The 16863-nt window shown below is 53.0% G+C and overlaps 3 protein-coding genes across 3 annotated transcripts; 1 reads left to right on the forward strand and 2 right to left on the reverse strand.

The window, feature by feature from the left end:
* Positions 1–118: 118 nt before the first annotated feature.
* TRIVIDRAFT_167067 (uncharacterized protein) lies at positions 119–3141 on the reverse strand (the record flags this gene model as incomplete). The annotated part of the gene is made up of 2 exons (XM_014105174.2): positions 119–2883; positions 2946–3141. 2 exons carry the CDS (start codon positions 3139–3141, stop codon positions 119–121), a joined length of 2961 nt encoding a protein of 986 aa, XP_013960649.1.
* Positions 3142–8207: 5066 nt separating this feature from the next.
* TRIVIDRAFT_63750 (uncharacterized protein) lies at positions 8208–9746 on the reverse strand (the record flags this gene model as incomplete). The annotated part of the gene is made up of 6 exons (XM_014105175.1): positions 8208–8603; positions 8703–9028; positions 9069–9259; positions 9332–9412; positions 9487–9532; positions 9737–9746. The coding sequence occupies 6 exons, from the start codon at positions 9744–9746 to the stop codon at positions 8208–8210; spliced, it is 1050 nt and encodes a 349-aa protein (XP_013960650.1).
* Positions 9747–13710: 3964 nt separating this feature from the next.
* On the forward strand, positions 13711–16808 carry TRIVIDRAFT_167072 (uncharacterized protein; the record flags this gene model as incomplete). The annotated part of the gene is made up of 3 exons (XM_014105176.1): positions 13711–13804; positions 14324–15661; positions 15722–16808. The coding sequence occupies 3 exons, from the start codon at positions 13711–13713 to the stop codon at positions 16090–16092; spliced, it is 1803 nt and encodes a 600-aa protein (XP_013960651.1).
* Positions 16809–16863: the final 55 nt, after the last annotated feature.

The raw sequence follows: 16863 nt of genomic DNA on the forward strand, positions 1-16863 counted from the left end.
ATACAAGTCTCTCAATTCTTCCTCTTTATTCGTACTCTAGTCTCTAGCAGTTGTGAAATGTCCCCCCCTCAGATTATACTTCATTAAAATATCATGCCTTATGCCCTCTTTTATCTTTTCAAGCACTCACCAACTCCATCTTGACGCCCCTCTTGCCCGTCCTCTCGTCCTTATCATCATGGACTCTAACCACAACCTTTTGGAAGAGCTCTACCTTGACAGCCTTATCACCCTTTGTCGTCAACGTATACGTCTCAGCGTCATACTCGCTCTCAGGCTCAGGATCAGCCAAATCGCGCAGCCGAATCAAGCCCTCGATACCAAACCGCGGCACCAGGACCACAAATCCGTTGCTAAAAATCTTCATCACAAAGGCCTCCTCCTCAGCAACCTTGCCCTTCAGAGCCTGGCCGACGTAGTAAGCGATACTAGCCCGGCCGGCCATCTGGGCATTGCGGTGGCGGACGTTGATGTTCTTGCACACAGCCTCGAGGCGGCCACGGCTGCGCACAGAAGGATGAACGGCCTCGTAGCCGATGGCAGCGGCAAGCTGTCTGTGAGCGAGGAGATCTGCGTATCGACGGATAGGAGAGGTGAAGTGTGTGTAAATCTCAGAGGCAAGGCCGTAGTGGCGGAACTCGGGGTATGCCTGGGTTCCGGAGCAGAAGTACTCTGCGCTCATCATGCATCGTGTGGCCATGATACGGACAAGAGTATTGAAGAATGGATCCTTTTCATCGACGCACTTGTCGAGGGAGTCGGCCAGCGCCTTGCTCGAGTCAGTACGCAGCTCCAAGCCACGCTTGATACGCAGCTGATCGGCCAGCTCGTCAAAGTTGGTCTTAGGAGGAGCGCCGTGGCGACGCAGGATGGCAGTTTGAGGAAATGCCTCGTAGATCTTGGCGGCAACGCTGACGTTGGCGAACAACATGAACTCCTCTACAAGAGAGTTGGTGTCGAGGAGCTCCTTTGTCTTGACGTCAATGGGGTCCGAGGATTCCGACTCCATGTGCACCTTGATCTCGGGGGAAGACAGACTCAAGGCACCGGCATCCATACGCTTCTTCTTAAGCTTCTTTGAAAGCATGAGCAGCATTCGCATGCCCTTTGTGAGGTCATCTTGCTGAGAATTGTCGTCGATACGAAGCTGAGCTTGTTCGTAGCTGAATGCCTCGCGAGACTTGATAACGGACTTTGTAAAGCGAACATTTACAATGTCGGCATTCTCATCAAGCTCCCAGATAACCGTAAACGCAAAACGCTCAACATAAGGCTTGAGAGAGCAGAGATCGGTTCCGAGCAGCATAGGAAGCATGTCTATACGCTTGTCAACCAGGTAAACCGTGGTGCCACGAATACTGGCCTCTGTGTCCATTGCGTTTGCGGGCTTGACAAAGTGGGATACGTCTGCAATGTGGACGCCAACCTCGTAGTTGCCGTTTGGCAATAACCTGGCGTGAAGAGCATCGTCGATGTCTTGACAACCGGGCGGATCAATACTGCAGATGAGAAGATCGCGAAGGTCTTCCCTGTCTCTCCAGCCTGGATCCTCTTTGTTCTCGGGCACCCTCCAGTCATGGCCCTCCTTCGGAAGGCAGTCAAGCACCGTTTTGGGGAAAGGCCGGTACTGCACGTCCCATTCGAGAAGCAGTGCCTCCGTCTCGGCTGCCTTGGTCTCAAGCTCTCCCAGGGAACGAACCAGGTGCCCCACAGGATGTCTTGAATCTCTGTCCCAAGAATCGACAGTAACTAACAGTCTCTTCCCCAACAGCTCAGACACCTGACGAGTGCGCAGACGGATCTTGGGAATCTTCTTGTCCATGGGGATGAGGAAGACGCTATCGAGTCTGCGACCTTGTGATGGACCTTTGCTAGCCGTTGATGGATCAATGTGACCGACGTACTGTCGCCAGTTACGTTTCACCACACCTACAACCTTGGCTGTTGGCTGCAGTTGGTTCTCCCCCGATGCCTTTTGTGTCCTCTTCACCTCCTCTTGAAGTGCCTTCCGCTCTTTGTCCGATACAAAATCCTGGCGCTCCTCTGTGTCCGCATTCTCGTTCTTCGTAATCGTGTCCTCCTCGATAATCTTTGTTGATGGTGACTTCCATTGGTCTTGTGGGAGCAGCTCGACAACAACAACATCGCCATCGATAGATCGGTTAATGTTCTCGCGACCCAGAATAAGTAGCGGCTTCGGGAAGGCAGGCACCTTAATCGACCCTTCAAGATAATTATACGGCGACACATTGAAGATTCCCTGATGCAACAGCCCCGCCTTGACCCCGGTCATCATCCTCGAGGAGGTATAATACTCTGGATAAAGGGGCTGTTGGGAAGATTGCTTGAAACTGCCCTGCGCTTGAGACTGTGACTCGGCAATCATGTCGAGTAGCCTGTCGCCATCTTCTAGTTCGCTGACATAGTCCGCGAGCGAAGACGCGTGCAGGCCTTGCTCTCGGGCTTTCCTCAAATTATCCCGATCATCACTCAGCATAACAACCGCCGGGATCTGAGCCGCCCTGGTCAACGCCAGGTGCTCCCCATACCATTTGACAGCCTGTCGAACCGCACGGTCATTTCTGTCATTGACAGTCTCGTTGGCTTCGCGATTGACATATGTCTCCAATCGGAACTCATTAAAGAAAACATAGAACCTCTTATCCTCACTCTTTGTCAGTCCAACAAGGCGGTTGTAGAGCGGCAACGAGCGGTTTTTAAGCTCCTCCAGGACAGTCTGCAGGATGATAACATCGTAAAATGATGAGCTCTGCTCAAACAAGTCCATGGCGTTTAGCAGCGCGTTTGTATCGGGGACCAAGTAGTGGCCCTGAGGAAACGACTTTGTACCAGCCGGTCTGGCCGACAGGACAAAGGGTAGAGCTATATTAAGCTGTCAATCTCACAATTGGATTTCAGCCCTTGAATTGGAAGAGAAGAATTACCTTCATTCACTGCATTTCTGGGTGCCTGGCTCAAGCACGCCCTGCACAGGTTCGATGAACATGGAATGTCTGTTCTCAGATAGACCTCGCGAACAATCTTCTGCACCTTTCCGCTCCGTGTCGACCTGACATAGACCTTGTTGGAGATGTTCTGGGCCAGCTGGTCAGACCCCTGCGGTCTCTTTAAGCTCGTCATGATGGCTGTCTCTTGGGTGTTTTTTTTGGTGTGAGTTTTCACTCCTCTCGAAAAAATGCTGATGTAAAGTGAGACGCAAGGCGCTATGAATCTGGAAGTTCCTAGTGGGGTGCCTTATCGATATGTAAAGGAACAAAACAGCACGCGATGCGTTCAAGCAGAGAAGCCTTGTAGCAAAAGTTTGCTTAAAACCAATTCTAAATTCTAGAGAAATAGTGCTTTTAAAATGGCTGCTTCAAAAAATATCACTTTTCAATCTCTCAGCTTGTCAAGAGAGATTATCTCATTACAATCTATATTCGAGTGCAATAGGCATCACGTGATCCTTGATTCACGATACTGTCACGTGAGCTTCCATACAGTCTCTTGAAGCTCAAGTGAGATCAATCTTACAGCGTCTCTGTTGTGAAAAGGGGCCGTTCGTTCAATGATATCAAGTACACAATCTCCATTCAACAGGAATCTCCATTTATCTTGGATAAGTACGTTTGTGTGTCATGGTGCTTGTCAATACATCACCGTTGACCCTGAGAAGATTCACTTCACGTGTTATAAAAGTGAACTCCGAAATCAATCTGCATCGTGAGAACCTACAGATCAAGCCCATCCCTTATCAGGAGCTATTCTATTTGCGATATTGCATGTACATCAATCTAATCATCTCGGACAGACACCTACCACCTGGAAGGACAATCCAAGGGCCAAGCGGCCAAGAATCGTCAAAATGCAACTTCAATCTCCAGCATGTCACCTAACATGTCACTTGCCACTTACCCTAGCTGGGCCAACCAAACAGAAGACGCAGAGGAGTATTAACGCAACTCGGGGAAAAACTTGGCCCCGATATCACCGGGCGTATGCTATCACTAAGCAGTGATTGTACCCTGTCCTAGGAGAATCCTTTTGGCTTTCAATGATTTCGTTTCCTGTGCCCCCTCGGAGGATGGATACCGCCTTGGAGAACTGGACCGTCTTGGATTTAGGTCGTTACCTGTATGACATTGGGTTCCCCGAAATATGCCTTCTATTCGTCGTCGTCAACATGGACTCCATGTCCGTGGGACATGACATTTTCACCGCTCCAAAGGCATGCACCTTTCAACTCGCTGTTGCCGTAGTTGCGGAAGACGACACGTCGAAGCACTGCAGTCGTGGGCCGGCGGTTGGCCCCATCGCATGGCGTATCCATGTTACTGCTATGGTAACGGTATCTGCATCAGTCCCCGTGTGGCCGATCCTCTTCACATATCTCCGCCGCTCGTTGAGTCTTGCGGGTACTCAGCATACAACCATATCTCGGTGTACAACGTTTGGCTGGCAAGGATGACGCGCCATGTTCTTATCGAAAGGGAGTGGGCGCCGAATTATTGGGTTTCTATGTGTCCCCATCTCATCCCCCAGGGAGCGAATACCGGTGTGTGCTGGATACAACGTGTCTTGCAGCCTTGTGTTGTTGCTTCCGGTGATGGGTATCCTCGCGGCCGTCATTTTCGTCTCATCTAAATCTAAACAAAGGTTGAAGGAATGATCTCTTGGTGTCAACCGCGAGCCACTAAACAGCAAGGAAGAGGCATCGCCTCGCCTCGTACCCCCATGCGATGGGGCAAGGGCATGTGCGTGCGTTTGACTTCGACTAGCAGAGCCAGATGACCATTTATTTCATGCACGCTTTCATCATGTAGGACCACAGCGCAACATTTGCCGACGTTCTCGACTCGTCCATCCAGCACCGTGAATAATTCCATGTGGATCTGTAAAGTCTTGGAAACCAGTATTGGCCTATACGACAGAGTCGCAGAGCATCAGAAGTGTATCGCGACATCAGTTGTGGCGCCCTGATTTGATAACCAAGGCCAGCTCGACTGAAGCTAGAGGCATGTAAGCGCCTGTGGTCTGGTCCCTGGCAAATGAACTTTGCATGGGCGGGTAACAAGAATAGATCCCGTGCTCTACAGTCTAAATAGCCCCAATTGTCAAACGAAAGGGATGCGGGCGCTGATCACCAAAGCCCTTCTTTGCCATGTCAGGCCGAAACCCCAAGGGTTACGAGATGATGGGAGGGCTCCAAAGCCGGGCCTCTGAGCCCAACAGCTCGGCTCTTTCGGATTGGATCCCCGTCGCTGCTCGTCGACCATGGGCTGTACGGACACATTCGTCTCATGGTGGGGGGCAGCATGTACATGATCTCACTGCTAGTACTCGTACTTGGTACAGCTCGGCATGTGCCAAGGCAGCAGGCTGTCCTGTCCTGAAGGACTCGAAATGCATGCTGGCCGGCTTCGTAGCCAATAATAGAGGCCACGATGGCCACTGGTGCGAGAAGCTGGAAGACGAGGACACCTTGCCTCGCGAGAGAGATCAACAGCTTGCCCCTCTCGGGCGTTGAGAGCTGGAAAACTTACGTTAGGTAACCTCTGAGATACATCCTTGCCTTGGCAACCGACCTGTTGACCCGCAGTCACATGGCTAGACGCGCTGCCTGATGTGGGCTCGATCAACGCTATTCTTCAAGTCGAGAGTCTCGTGAGAACATAGGGTAGCATTGCGAAAGATGCAGATGATGCTAGAAGCAGCAAGGATGTTAAAACCCGCAGCTTCGAGAGCAGCGGTCAGAAGTTGGACTTCAACACGGCTCGCCGGAGTGGAGATTTGCAGACTGCATATTTCGTACATACCTGCAAGCAAGGCATCATACTTCTCCGGGCGGATTTGCATGTTTGCCCTGAGTAAACTATTATAATAGCGTGACTGGGATCTAAGATAATTGCGTATTCGCTATCCACAAAGGAAAACAGGAAACGTGATTGATAGCCTTGAAATTCCAAAGTGACCGGATATTCATGCATTGCATTGCAGGGTATGGAGCATAGCGACGCTAATTTGCAGCTCTGCTGTTGTAGGTCAATCATTCGACTGTGAAAACAGGCTTTCTCAGCCGTCATACCCTGGCTATCATGCCTTATCATCTAACTCATTTTCTTCTTCTCTACACATGACTTTCGATATCATCACACTCAATTTAGTGCAGCCAGCAAGCGGGATTTCGAGTTCTCAGTTTGCAAGTTTCCCACTATGCTGGCGTAATTACGATGGCGTCTCAGAAGATGGACGCCCACAATAGTAGACTGCTTGAGAAAAACCCCTAGCCAGCAACATCTCCTTTTGATGCCTCCGGTTCCTGAATAGGAATCTCGTAGACAAACATTGGCTGTCAAAACGAATAGCGGCAGGGCTTGTGCTACGACAAGGGCAAGCAATGCTTCACAGACAATGGCGCTAGGTTGCTAGCGGCTGGAAAGAAAAACAGAAAAGTAATGAATGAAGGGGGGGAGAAGAAAAAAGAAAAAAGAAAAGGAAAAAAAAAAACAAAAAAAAAAACCTCCGGCGCCAAACTGACACCATCCATCTCCTTAGGGCCTCCCTGAGGTGACGATCTGGAGGTATCGGCAATCGCAAAATGGGATTTGCCTTGGTGTGTGTGTCACTGGATAGATCCGCTGTTACCCCTGGCTTCTTGGGAAAGGAATGTTGGTGGTGTCCATGAAGTACACGAGCCCCCATTCACACAAGGAGGGGCTGGTACGATAAATCTCAGGCTAGTGCAACTTTGCTGCCACAGGTTAAGAGGTAGAAGGAGGTGCATGTGCTCGTGAGATTCATGCCATGATTGCTTCGGTGGGATGTGGGGTGGCATATCCAACCATCCTTGGCTGCATCCATCTGCATGGCCCTTCATTGTCCTACCTTTGCATGCATATTGAGCGTAACCGCACCGGGTAAAGATATGAGCCGACTAGGACGAGTATATTCCCACGTCCTCGACAGAGTCGGGAGGTCTCTGATATGCAAGTTCCCCTGACTCGGCCAACCTGGATATTAGAGATGCGGCGGAGAGAGAAAGAGATGGGTGGTAGGTTTATGGTGCGGTAGTATGTAAAACGCTGCATCGTGTCGAGACCCTGGAAACACGCGATGTCTCTCGACTGCCTTAGTTCAGTTCCGCGGCTAGGGCCATGAGCATGACGTACCAGCAATCTAGCGCACAAGGCATGGAGCAGGGCATAGCCCATTCAAGCAAGATTCTAAGACCTCAGAACGCACCAGCAACTTACCGCTGCCATGGACTAGTCGGCGTGTGGTCTAATATGGATCTTGAGGCATTCCAAATACATTCGAGGGAATAACTTGCGTTACAGGCAATGCTGGCTCATGCTCTGTTGAAAGCATGGACCCAGGTAAATGAGATGTGAAGCCAACAGACTCGAGTTGATAACGCAGAAAGGGCTTTTCGCCAGAAATGATTTATGGGTACTTTGTACAGACATCGTTGTTTGCGAGAGGCTTGTTCCCGTCGGTGTAAGTCCTTGAAATAAACTCTACCGGAGCAGCCACAGATAGAGTAAATCTGCTAAATGCCAACGGCTCCATGACTCATGAGGCATACGAGTGCGTCAAGCATATCGGACACCTCCGCGGCAGCTTGGATGCAAGAAGCGCTGTTTCGCACCATCATAGCAGATATAGTGGCCGTTGGAGCGACGCTAGAGCCGGCGGGAAGATGTGCTGGTGGTGGGGGCGCTGGAATGGAGTCCGTTTCGCTGCAAAAAAACTGATGAGGTGAGGAGTGGATTTGCCTAGCGTTAAACTAGACCCCGTATCTAGCAATCGCTGCCAATACCACTCCGGGCATGTACGGGCTGATAACCCCCGTCTAACACAGTTGCGAGGTCAAGATCGCACTTGTACTGTAGTCGTAATAGACGCTATTCCAGCAGAGGTGGGGAACGCCTTGGGCTGGTGGATTATCAGCAGACGACTTCGGCTCCGCAGATACCATTCTTGTGGCAGCGGCGGAGTAATCATTGGAAACGGAGCATATCATCCGCAGGGGACAAAGGTAGGAACCCAGTTGACCTGGTTGGAAGTTTGCCAGGCCACAGACATTGGTACAGTGTGTACAGTGGTAGCGTCCACAAGCGCGTGCAAGGGGAAGAATCTAATCGGCTGTTGATGACGCTGGACATGGACTCGAATGAGGCAAGAGGTCAGAGAGTAGCGAAAGTCCGTTATAGCGTGGCGGATACCGGGTTGCGGGTATCTGTGAGATGCACGCCCAGAATGCTGTTGTTTCTAGGGAGGGTGGCAATGGTGGTAGAAGCTGTGGTAGGTGCTGAAAGGACCAGGTGTCCCAAGGAATGCCAGCCATCATGGGGGCTCCCGTTGCGGGGGACCAGCAGTTCCGATGTTGTTGGTCGGGCTGTGAGGATGGCCCTTGGAGGGCTTTTTGGCCTGTCTGGGGTCAGCGCGATCGCATCGTTCCCGCACCACACACTCAGAGCAAGAGGTGCCCACGCAAGGCCGCCACCCTTGCAGCCATGGCCCTGGCTTGGTCCCCATGTTTGTGTGATCACCTTGTGAACACCTGGGGCCAGTGAGAGAGCGGCGCGCGTCTTAGCGTTGGCCTAGTGCTGCCGTGTTGCGTAGACGCCAAAGCTGTAGCACGCAGGCATTGTCGTGCAGTGGTACCGACTGTGGCGTCCTATTGCTACTACTACTCGCACATAGATTTCGAGATTGGCCGAGCCTGGCAAGCGCCGCTGGTGTGACTCGGCTCGGGAGAGGATCTCGACTTGCATCTGCTGCCTATTCAATATTCCCGCCTCTTGTTGAGCGAGGCATCGGTCTGGATTGTTGAGAAATGCTTGGGTCAGCTTCCCATCGGCCGCCGCTAACAACATTAGGCCATTATTGCCGTCATCAGTTTGCTGGACAGGGTAGACGGAGAGCTGAAAGAGGGGGTGGCCAGACCATCGGGGCTGAAGCACGCAAGACAGACGACGGCTGGGCGTTTTCGATCGTTCTGAGGCATTTGTTGGTGGATCCTCTCCTGTTGATCAGAAGAAGCACCAACTCTGTTTAGGCACTACCATGCGTATCGTCGTTTCGGCACGGACAAGTTGTGCTTCCTGTTGCCCTGTTCTGGAAGCCCAGTTTCGCGGCGCAAACTCTAATCCACGGGCGCAGCAGTGGCTCTGGGGACGGCATGGCATGGGGTCGTGGCGCTGGGATTGTTCGAAGCTTGTTATTGACAGAACGCCATCCAGAGACAAGACAACAACTCCAACAACACCACGCTCAGGCAGATGGGAAACAACAATAAGAGATGGTGTCTCCATCCAAGGTCCCGTACCTTGGGTGTCTGCCCACCGGCGGAGGCGCCTGCCAGCCCTGGGCCAATCCCGGCTTGCACTTGCACTTACAAGAGGAAGCCTGCAGATCGAGTCGCGGAAGGCGCTCATTATGGCACTAAGCACCAGCACCTTGCACTACAGGTACGCTACTACCTGGAGATAGCACAGGTTAGTAGGATCCTTGAAGTACGGGTACCAACCTACCTACCTAGTAGTAGTGCCTTAAGTTGCATCGCATAGCACTGCGAATCCGAGTTCACCGCAGTGGTGGTACCCATGCCAGCCTCATGATGCCGTCGAGATACACGTGCGATGGAATTAAGCACCGGCTTATTCGGGCAGGCCTTGTCAGCGATGACGACGGCATCAGCACTCAAGGGATCTAGTAATAGGTAGGTACTTACCTTTGTACATAGCGATCATATCAGCGTTTGGCATCAAGAACGAGGCCTGCTCGTACTCGCAGAGTCCAAATGCAAACACCTACCTATCAATGGCTCCTGCCGCATTTTTCCAGGCATACGGCTATATCAAATATCACATCGCCATGTAGCACTGGGTGGACATGGCTTGAACGAGGCAGCGAATTAGATGAGACATCATGTATGTAGGTCCCTGGTATCTTCTAAGGCATGCACATCCAGAACGTGTACTACTGCACCTGTGGATGGGTCTGCCTTTAGCCCGTGCTTGCTTGTTAGTTATGAGGTCAGTAACTACGAGTGCAGTAGGTACAGCACGAATCTGTCCTTCGCTTCTTGTCTCGATTTGCGCCTCGAAGAAGCCACAAGCAAATGCGACAGTCGGTTTCCGGAAGCGGTGTTATCATGGCCCGGAAAGACGTCGAGGTATTACAGACACGATTATTGCTGTATTACTATTGTCCAACTTGGCTGTAAGACATTGAAATAGTAAGACGTGAGCCTCTCGGGGAAAAGACACGACGGGGAGGCACAAGGTCGAGGCACAGGCATGAGTAGACCGGACAGTCGAGATACTTGGGAGTACCTGCGGGCTTCCCCTCTGTCCCGCCCGTCCTCGTCGTAGGTCCCTTCATTCAGCCAAAAGCGAGGCCCCACCTCCAGGCCAACTCTATCCGGCCGCATGGCCAATGCGGATGTTGGTGAAGGCAGCGCCATGCAGGAGCCACGCAGGAGCGGCGCAGGAGCCAATGGGGAGCCGGTATCGAGGCAATTTATTGCCCAATCCTGCCTAGCAGGGCAGAAAACTGACTGTTGCTTCCGACGGGCTGCGACCCAGAACGCCGAGATGACGTCGTTGGTCCTGCTAGCGGCACCGACATGCCAGCCAATGCTGTGACGGCCAAATCATGCAGCAGCTGCTTTGGACTGTCCTGTCCCATGCAGGAGATGTACACGATAACGGGGAACTGATACGCGCAACAGTGATTCACATCTGGCATGAACTCAAAGGGGCGACTTGGGCCCGATTTGCCACGAAGCGTGTCTGAGGCCAAGTCTATTTTTTTTTCTTCATCACGCATGACCCGATGACTCCATGGACTTCTCACAATATGACCATCAGCTTTCGAAAATAGAACCGCGCGATCCATAATAACGTCAGGCCGGGCGCAGACCAACACGAGCTAGGAATGACTGATCACTTCGATGCATGGAGGCGCACGGTCGCACCCGGGGTGGCCATAGCGTGCCTCGAGCACTGTTCATACCTAGTGCTTGTAGTAAACTGAACTGCTAGCCTCCATGCGATGCAACTTCGGACGTGGGCCTGCCTGGCCACTTTTGTTGTAGCTTTTGTCGCAGCCATGATCCTCTTGCGGTTCTGCTGCTCTTCTTCTTTTCCATTTCAGCGGCCCCCTTTCCCGGGCTAAGCCACGAACCACCCCTCGTCCAGTGTTGGTTCGGAGCTGAGCTCTGCTTCGCTATTGCTGCTGAGCTCCTCTAGCCCTTGACGCGGTCACTTTTTGGGACCGAGCTGCTGCGACTCTGCACGCGCGCACACTTCCAACTAAAATAAGCGACGCGCAGCTGGATAGATGGATAGACCACTAGTGTCGCTGTTTTGAACGTGGCGGCTGTCGTATCAAGGCAAAGCCCGGGAATCTATTTGGGCAGGTAAAACACAGGGCCAAACTCACTTAGATTAAATCCCACGAGCAGAGCAGAGCGGGCAGACAGGCTGACCTGAAGGATCAATCAATGGAAGCTGCAGTTCCCAACAAGGCACTGTTGCCGAGTGCCACAGCGAGCCAGCAGGGGTGTTTTGGAGGCCCGGGTTCGAGGGCATTGCTTGCATATCCGGCCTGAGTTCACTGACTGCACGCCTTACGGAGAACAGGGCAGCGGTTGGCCGAGCCAGCAGAGGCTAACGGAGGCATTGATCGAATGGATTATCAATATTTGATGCACTTGACCTTATCAGCTTATATGCCTGCACGGCTATTACATATTACTGCATGTGTTGTATTCAAGTTGTATTCTGTTCCAGGTTGTACCTTAGCATGGAAGATGCAGTATACCAAGTACTGCTAGGTAAATCGATATTATACCTCCGCTGTATAGAGGTGCCTACTAATACAGTACAGCACGGAGTATCTGCTGATAGGAATACCACCTTGTAACCCCCGTTCCTGCTGATAATATCCCGGATATCACTTTTTTTCACCAACTCCCAAACAGCAGGGTCTTTTTGCTGCGGACGGACAACGACTCGCACGCGTGCATGTCGTATAAGTACAGTAGTCGCAGCTCACGATGGCGAGCTGCAGGGATGCTCCTCTCCGATGCTCCTGGTGCCGACGAATCCCAAAAACCCGTGCTTGGATGCTACTGACTCTGCGCACGGCTGAGCTGCAGCAGGCCCTGGCTCGCCAGAAATAACCGGGACGCTCATCTTCCATCTTGCCATCTTGCCATCTTTTCATCCCCCTAGTGCATCCCAAGTCTGCTAGGCTACATAAATCGGTATTATCCTCGTCTTTTTCAGCCGTTCTGCTGCATCTGTGCTGTCATTCCGCCCTCTTAGTTTCTTTCCATCTAGTTGCAGGTACCGCTAGGTCCATCGCACAAGCGCCACTTGCAGTACCCCGTACTTGCGAGTACCTGGCATCTACTTGTACATCGAGTTACGCACATGCTCTGCTGAACCAGGTTGCCTTGCCTCAAACCCATCCTCCCTTGCTTCACCTTCGTCTTTCTCATTCTCTCTCATCACACGCCCCCTCCACGTCGTCGCAAGAAAAAAAGTCTCCAGCCGCTGCGTCTTTGCAGCCAACCATGATTCGTCGCCATCCGCTTGCAGCCCTCCATCCGCGCATCCACAAATAAAATCCAGCGTACCCTTGGCCCAGCCTGTTCTTGTTCCCTCTCCCCCCGCCCCGTCAAGCCCGCTCTTGTTTCTGCAAGTCTCTGCGACCTCTAGCGTGCGGAAAGCGTGCTAACGTACGACATACCTACCTGCCACTGTCCCGTCAATTACAAAGCTCCTCTCCCATCTCCACCACCACCACCACCATAACCACCCTAAACCACCCTCCCTCTTCTTGCACACAACCTCCCGCCAGACATCGCGCCCACATCCGGCACAAGGTCCCCCAGCTCTCGCGACGTCTGCGCTTTTGTTTGTTTTGCGTCGTGCCTCGCTGCGCTACGCTACTACTAGTAGTACTTCTGCCACAGCACTGCGCTCAACTCAGCCTTTCGCGAGTCTCCACCGAGTCGACTCGAGTCGCGCTGCTTCCAACCATCGCCGATTGCCTCTCTGCAGACAGACTCGCAGAGACGCGCACGCCGCAGACAAAAGTCGGTCGCCGCTCGTGTTTCCTGACTGCCGCCTGGTGCGATCGTCATCGTTACTGTCACACACGCGTCGCGCTCTTTGTCCATCAGCTTGTTGGACTGCACTGAGAAAAAAAGGTAACAAGAAGAACAAGAAAAGTTCCTTTCCTTTGCCTACCCCCCACTGGCCCCCCCTCCCTCGATATCAAGAATCGCAGGAAAATAAAAAAAGGTAGGTGAATTATGCCCGGTTCCTCTGCGCAGCCATGGCCGGCTGTTCATCGCATGTCTCGTTGTTCTGCCTCGAGCCATTGCCTTGAGCTGGAGCTTTGAAGCAGCCGCCTTGGGCTTGCGCCGCACTCGGGCTACACTACACCACGCTGCTCTGTTCTCGTCTCTGCTGCCTGTCCTTCTATCCATCCGGCTGGTTTCCTTCGGTTCGCCTCCGGCCATTGCCCGCCACACCCATCCACGCCCCCTTGGAAGCCAACCTGCAGGACAAGCCCATTCTTCTGCACCTCGTCCATCCTTGGAACTTCGCCAGCCCAACTATTTCTCGACACGTCGCCGCCATCGCCGCTGCCGCCGCCGCCGTTGCTGCTTGCTTGGATATTCTTGTCATGTACTCCGCACAACCAACAGGCGCCGACGGTGCGACAATCAATCCCGCTGCCCTCAACTCTGGTGAGTTGTTCATTCCTCATGTCATATATTGTCTTGTCAATGTCGTTGCCCCTCCATCTTGAACTCTTATGTCGGCCCCCTCCCCCGCCAGATCTTGACCGCGCGCGCGCCGCCTCTTAAAAAAAAATCCCATCATACCATCTGCCTTTGCGCTGCGCATTACGGTCTCCCTCCTATGCTTCATTCACAATGCCTTGCGCGCCTCTTGCAGACTCCCTTTCTCGCGCCTTCTTAATGCTGACCCGCCGACCACCATAGACATCTTCAGTGCGCCGCCTCGGGGTGTTAAGCGGAATCGATCCCCGGACCTTCTCGACTCTCACCGGCCTGGCGATGACGGTATGTCGGCGATAGATCTTGTGTAGCTCGGAGTCCTGCGCCGCGTTTCACAGGGCCTCCGGATATCCTTTACATGTTACATCCTACTCAGTGCGACGCTGCGCAAGAATATGGCCTTTGGAGCGACGAGACGAGAACCAAGCAACGAAACTAGATAATTTCATGTATGTTGGAGAACGGCGCGCTGACCATAATTCCGTCGCTTTCTAGGTGATCGCTATTTTCAGCACAAACGAATAAGACCAATGAAGGCCCGAACGTCAGGAAGCATTTCCGAGGCCCCCGGGCAAGCCCCGGGCGGAGCCGTGCCTCAAGCCATTCCGCCGCCGCAAGCGCCCCAATCCCAAAATCCTGCGATTCCGACTCAGACGACGCCCGCCTACTCGACTCCGCAGGCGCAGCTGCCCCCCAAGCCGACGCCGACCAAGACGACGCTCAAGGCACTGCCCACGGTGCGAGATCATACCACTGATCAGCTCAACCCTTCGGGCGACGAGTACATCCCGCGTGAGACGGATGAGTTTGGTGAGAAGAAGGTGATGCCCAATGGCCAGCTCCTTGGCAACCGCCAATACCGGTGTCGCACATTCCTGGTTCCAAACCGTGGAGACAAGCTTTTCATGCTGGCCACCGAATGCGCCCGAGTGCTTGGATACCGAGACTCGTACCTCCTGTTTAACAAGAACAGGTCACTTTATAAGATTATCGCCAGCCAGGCCGAAAAGGATGATCTTGTCCAGCAAGAGATTTTGCCTTTTTCGTACCGATCGAGGCAGATCGCCATCGTGACGGCCCGGTCCATGTTCCGACAGTTTGGAAGTCGCGTCATCGAAAACGGCCGCCGAGTCCGAGACGATTACTGGGAAACAAAGGCCCGGAAGCAAGGCTTCACTGAAGCCGATCCCGCCGGAGAGAAACGACCCGGAGCCGCCAAGGCCAGAGAGGCCGCCGAAGCAGCACAGAACAGCGTTCTGCTGGGCAACCCGCATACGGAAATCGTGTATAACAACACGCCTGGACCGTACCCCGGCGCGCCTCAGCCTCACCTCGTTCAAGGTATGATGGGAGCACCTGGAAGCGCGACAAGAATGCCGGCATTAACGGTTGGACCAGACCTCAGTGACAACAGAGCCAGGGACTACGGCGGTATCATCAAGGGCGGACCTCGACAGGAGATTACCGGACCCCCGTACCAAGACCAGACCAGGCCTTCCCCTCTGGTGGAAATTCATTCGCAGGCCCACCACGCCGCCGATTTCAACCGATCCGTGAACCAGCAACGCGATATGCGCGACAATTACCTTCAGGGCATCTGGCGCCGGCCGCACGAGCAACCCACCCAGTCCGGTCTTACGCAACAGCCCGTTGCTGCATCGGCCGACCCGGCTATTCCCACCAGCCGACCGTCGAATTCGCCTCACACCACCGCCGCTGGCATAGCCCAGCCCGGCGTTGTTTCGTCGCAGAGTCCGCAGATGATGATGACTGCGGCCCCCTACTCCCAGTCCATCAATGCGCAAAGTGCGCTCGGTCAAGCTCCCATCAGAGGTATGGCCCCTTTGCCTTTAACAACCAAGCTGAGTATCCGCGAACCAACACCGTCTGCAGGATCTACCGGTGGCATCAGTGCCGGAGCCGCTGGATACAGCTATCAGCAGCCAGGCCAGATGTGGTCTCAGAGTCCACAGACGCCGCAAACTAGCTACAGCAGCTATACGACTCAGCCTCAGGCCGCGCATCCTTCCCAGTCTCCGGCCTCTCAACTCCGCCAAACAGGCGCTGGCCAGATGCAGCCGAGCATGCAGTTCCCCGGCATGGGAAGCATGCAGTATAGCACCAGCCAAGGCATGTACGGCGCGGAGCAAACGCCTCGTCAATACATGCCTCAAACCACGCCGAGCACGCAGTCAGCGTCGCAAGCATGGTCAGGCCAACACCCACAATCTCAGCAGTGGTGGACGCCTCAACAGCAACAGTAGTGTCCACCTCTGGTGTGGCATTGCGCTGTGAGCGGTTGGTTTGCTAAGGCTTGTAGTAGTCGATCTTGTTAAAGCATGTCATGTTACTGCGTTGCTTGCAACTCTTCTTTTTCTGCACGTTCTAGTTTGAAGAACTGATTGGTTCCATTGGCTTTTTCCTTTTATTTCTGGGACCGAGCTCCTGCAGTATTCCAGATACCCCAAGCATACAGGTTGGTTGGAGCGGCTTTTTGCTTTCTTGAGTCAGCGGCTCGTTTTGAACGATGCGCAGCACCTGGCTCAGGTAGGATAAAGGAGTCGGAGGGAGGTCGGTAGGATGTATTTCTTTACTTTTACTTTTTTCCTTCTTTTTCCCCTTCGCTTCTTTCCCCTTATCTTCTTCTCACCTTCACCTCCCCCTTTTTGGACCAGTGGTTATGCAAAAACCCTGTGCCATTTCATTGCCTATGGTTATCCGACGTCTATCTTTTCTCATTTCTTTTCATTACTTAACGGCCGAATTTTTTGCAGGTGTCCAGAATGTTCTCTGGACGGGGATTTTATGTATCTTTTTTAACGGTATTCACGAAGGGAGGGAACTCCTACTTGGCATCTCTTCACGGCTAATCCTCAATGTTTTGGCGGGGCATGTTTCGCGTTGATGTTGATACCACTTGGTTTGCTTTAGTCGTCAAACACACTTGATGAGAGAAATTGAGATTCCTTTTTGGTTTTTGGGGTTCACGGTATCCATGATGATTTGCGCTCTGGCCTCTGCAGACCTTGCAGGTG

The sequence above is a fragment of the Trichoderma virens genome (assembly GCF_000170995.1).
Source record: "Trichoderma virens Gv29-8 chromosome Unknown TRIVIscaffold_2, whole genome shotgun sequence".
Lineage (NCBI taxonomy): Eukaryota > Fungi > Ascomycota > Sordariomycetes > Hypocreales > Hypocreaceae > Trichoderma > Trichoderma virens.